Here is a 4,343-nt window from a genome sequence, read left to right on the forward strand (position 1 = left end):
AGGCCTGCCTGCCGCTGCCACTCTAGCGTGGATTTTCAATTTTTTGTACTTATATATAAGTCTATGTACTCTCCTGTCCAAAGAAAATTTGAGTCATAGTAGAATAAATAAGAAGTATGTGTATATCTTTTGGTGGCTATAGAGACTAACCAAACTAATCCTACCTAAGGAATCACACTTGCTTTTCATTTTTTCTCGCTCATGAGTAGAAAGGGAGCTTATACAATCTCAGGCCATATATAAGTAAAATTTCATCTAGCGGAAACATAGTCCATGTGTATGTGCACGCATGTGTATAACCCTAATCTTATTCAATGCATCCTGAAAAACTAAGATAGTAGTAGAATAACAAACATGAAAGAACTTTCCATCACATAAAAACTATTTATGCATGTTCTAAATAATTTTAAAATATTTTTGGTATGTCTCAACTTATTTAAAAGCTAAAATTTTTTTAAAAACAAGTCAATCTAGTGTGGCGAGGAGCAAGATGACAAAAACTTTACAAAATAATCTTGGACAGTGACAGAAGCTAAGTTAAAAAATTATTACAAGTCAAACAAATCTTATCAAGAATAACAACTAGAGTAATTTTTTTAGTTTTCTATAATACTCTCCAATTCAGTAGATAAAGGACTAATTCATACGATGACAATGATAATGATAGTAAAGTGACTAAATTTAGTCCTTAAAGTTTCAATTGTTTCAATTTAGTCCCTAAACTTTTCAAATTTTAATCACGTTAGTCTTTGCGGTAGTTTCCGTCACAGAGTTAATTGAAAAATTTAGAAACTAAATTGAGACAATTGAAACTTTAAAAATTAAATTGTGGCTTAAGTAAATTTTCAGGGACAAAACTGAGTATTTTCTCAATTAGTGCTATGTATATTGTGTATATATTAATGTCATGTTTGACTTTTGATATTACTATGTTCTTTGATTGAACCAATTAAAACTGTAGGACCTAACTCATATTGGATTTGGAGTTGTCGGGTTTTTAGAGTCTCTGGCTCAATCTATCTCCCGTCGAAAAGGTTTAAAGGTAATCAAGATGGTTGCTTTTCTTCTATTCAACAAATTGAGGTTAGCAATAAAGTTTATGAATCTAGCCTTTTTTCCTTTGGTCGTTGTGGTGGCAGTAATAGCTTGCTTGTCCTTTATTTTCCACACGAAATAAGATAGCAATCTCTAGTTTTAAGTTTCTAAGGAGAATTTGAGATCTAATACTCAATTTAGTATCCGAATTTGTAGTGAGTTTTAATTTAGTTTTTAAATTTTGCAAACGTGATTTATATCTGTTAACAAAGTGCTAACATAGACAATTAGATATTACATTAGACTCCTTAAAATGTCGTTTTAATTTTGATGTTTAAATAACCTAAAAATAATATCATAATATGAGTGGCATTTAGGCTTAAAGAGTCCTAAATGTTTACTTTAGAAAAAAAAAATATTTTAATAAACATCAATTATGGTATATTTGTTAGGCTATTTTAGCCTTAAGAAGTTCTGAAGGGGCATCCGACTATTTATGTCAGTATTTTATTAATGTCTACATGTTGAAAATTGTCCCAAAATTAATATAAATCATGTTTGTAAAATTTAAGAATTAAATAGAATCAATTGAAATTTTAAAAATTAAATTATGGCTTACGTATAAATTCGGAAACTAAATTAATTTGATGTTATTATGAGTGAGTGAATGTGTGCATGTGTTTTTTTTTTTAAATTAAGGAATATGAGTTAATGTTATGTCAATGATCATTATTGAGGGATTGAGAGGAAACTACACTTTGGCTACATTAAACTTGTTATTTTATGATCTTAGAACCCGTTTGGATATGACTATTTTGCCCGAGAAAAAGAATTCTGGATATTTATATAGTTGTAAGAAAAATCAGTTTTCAAATATCCAGAGAGCAAGTTGTAGAATCACTATATTTAGAATTTGAAACAAGCACATCCCTAGCTTTTTGAATAAATTTGCCAACTAGAGAGTTTGATCAATAAAAAAATAGAATTTCGATGTAAAATGGTTGTAATTGCTTCTAAAATAAATTATTTTCAAACTATTTATCTATTGAAAAGTATAGGAGCTAAGTGTTAATCAGTTAAAAATTAAACAACTCAATTAATAATTATTAATTTTAAATTATTTTTTAAATTTAAAATTTGATTAATTGACATCAATAATATTTTTGAATAAAAATTTACCCTAATTTATTTTTACTTTCACCAACTATTCACCACACAAAACCACAAATCATAATCCCTCTCCCCAATGCCCCCATGCTGTCACGGTTTCGTCGTGCTTCCATAGTGCCACCGCTGCACTGTCCTCGCACATCATCGCCGGTCGTCCTTGCATCCTTCTCCGCCACCTCATCTGTCATTCGCACAAGAAAGACAGCCACCATTGTGCTTCTGCTTCACCCTTCTCGCATCCCATCGCGAATTGTCCGTGTATCACTCGTACCAACTCCCCTCGCCTGACGCATTCTCGCCGCTCACGACTCCCCATCGCTCGCCACTTGCACCCCACAGTTCTCCATCCATCGCGGTGCAACCAGCACCGGGCCCTCATTTGCGACGCACGATCAACTACTCCGATCCATGGTGACTCTTCCACTTGGAATGCGCGGCCTCCATGGCTTCATTCTTGCAACGCGCCACCGCGAGTCCCCCACCATCCACGCAATGCCGTCCAAGACGTCATTGTCGGCCATCCTGTGGCTCTTCTTCTCCTCCTCTTATTTAGTTTTGAATGATTTTTAACTAGTTTTTTATTTTTTTCTTAAATTTCGGATGATTCTTTCTATTAGTTTTGGATGATTCTTTTTTTTTTGTGTTCCGGCCTAGCCTAGCCGGCCCAATGCTTGGGTCCGAGCAGCTGGCTAACCCGACGGGTTGACAAAACCAAACCGGTGGACGATCCAAGCATCCCTCCACGAGGCACCTGGCAGCTGGGGAAGGAAACTTCCTGCAAGGTAGGACTGCCCATGAGGGGTCCACCCCAGCACGGACTATATAAAGGGAGGGCCCTACCCCTCCCCAAAGGTATGACACCTATCCCTTACTTTTTCTGCCACCTTGTACGGATTCTGACTTGAGCGTCTGAGTCCCTTTTGCATATGGCTCCCCCCCACGTCACACCTACCAGTCGAAAAGATCCTTGAGCCCTCCTCCTCTCTCTGCCACACCAGTCCGTAAGATCCACTCACCTACGAATGATCCGGATCCGGATCCAGATCCCCCGTCAATCCAGAGTACCCAGCACCTCCGACCTGTTCAAGAACTGAGCAACTGTGGGGAACCTTGGATCGGCGTGAATGGATTTTCTATTAGGGCCCGCTGAGGGAGAGGAGGACGTCACATGCGAAAAAGGGGGAGCTCGCCACACGAGCAGGGTGGCCTCCCGCGAGCGCTTGAGATCTTCCTCTCGTAGGGATGAGAGGCGTCCTTTCAGAGGGATAGGGGGTGACAGCGTGAGAATTATGCAGGAACTGCGCCAGAGAGTACAAAATTTGGAGAGGAAACTCGCAGCCAGGGACTGCTACCACCCCGGCCCGAGTCTGTCCCACACCCAATCTCCCCAACAAAGAACGACCCCCCGGGGAAGAAGCCTCCGGAGACACCACGTCATGTCGGAGCGGGTACCCGGTCCCTATCGCCCTAAGCAGAAGCAGGGAAAGACCGCGGAGGCGGCAAGATCCTGTGATCTACGCCCGACATCATTCAACCCGCGCCGATTCAACAAGCTAAGGCAATAGCAGAGAGAGGCTGGGAAGACAACGAGACCCCATAATCATGGAGGATTCCACCATTCCATCCTCAAGGTCCGGCTACCGAAATACTTTGACAAGCCAATGGACATGAGGTATGACGGAACCCAAGACCCTCAGGAACACCTAACGACCTTTTAGGCCAGGATGAACCTGGAAGGTGTGGGCGACGCGATGAGATGTCGTGCTTTTCCCGTGACTTTGGCAGGTCCGGCAATTCGGTGATTCAACATGCTGCTGCAGCGGTCCGTGGTGACCTTTTCGGATAACACACGGTTTTCTATCACAGTTCACCACACGCATAACCAAAGCTAAACATTCGATCAACCTCCTAGGTGTGACTCAAAGAAACGGGGAACCGAAGGAAGTATCTCGACAGGTTCAACAACGAGTGCCTGGAGATTGATGGTTTGACCGATTCGGTGGCCAGCCTATCCCTGCTGCTTCACACAGGCGGTAAATCATTCTCCACCTTTATCCCTGCTGCTTCACACAGGTGATAAATCAGATGTGGGAATCCAAGCCTAGCCTTCTTAAGAGGATTAGAGGCAATGTTTTATA

At 40.4% G+C, this 4,343-nt stretch overlaps 1 protein-coding gene across 6 annotated transcripts in view; it reads left to right on the plus strand.

Moving 5' to 3' along the window:
* The window catches only part of LOC127746764 (uncharacterized), a 42,980-nt gene that overhangs the window by 6,204 nt on the left and 32,433 nt on the right, over positions 1-4,343 (plus strand). For 4 of the 6 annotated variants that reach the window (XM_052261053.1, XM_052261055.1, XM_052261052.1 and 1 more), the window contains exon 2: positions 962-1,042. In XM_052261053.1, the coding sequence (XP_052117013.1) occupies positions 962-1,042 (81 nt within the window). Of the gene's footprint in view, positions 1-961; positions 1,705-4,343 lie in introns of those variants that run through there. The other 2 variants (XM_052261051.1, XM_052261050.1) reach the window with 2 other exon arrangements.

The sequence above is a fragment of the Arachis duranensis genome, chromosome 4 (assembly GCF_000817695.3).
Source record: "Arachis duranensis cultivar V14167 chromosome 4, aradu.V14167.gnm2.J7QH, whole genome shotgun sequence".
NCBI lineage: Eukaryota > Viridiplantae > Streptophyta > Magnoliopsida > Fabales > Fabaceae > Arachis > Arachis duranensis.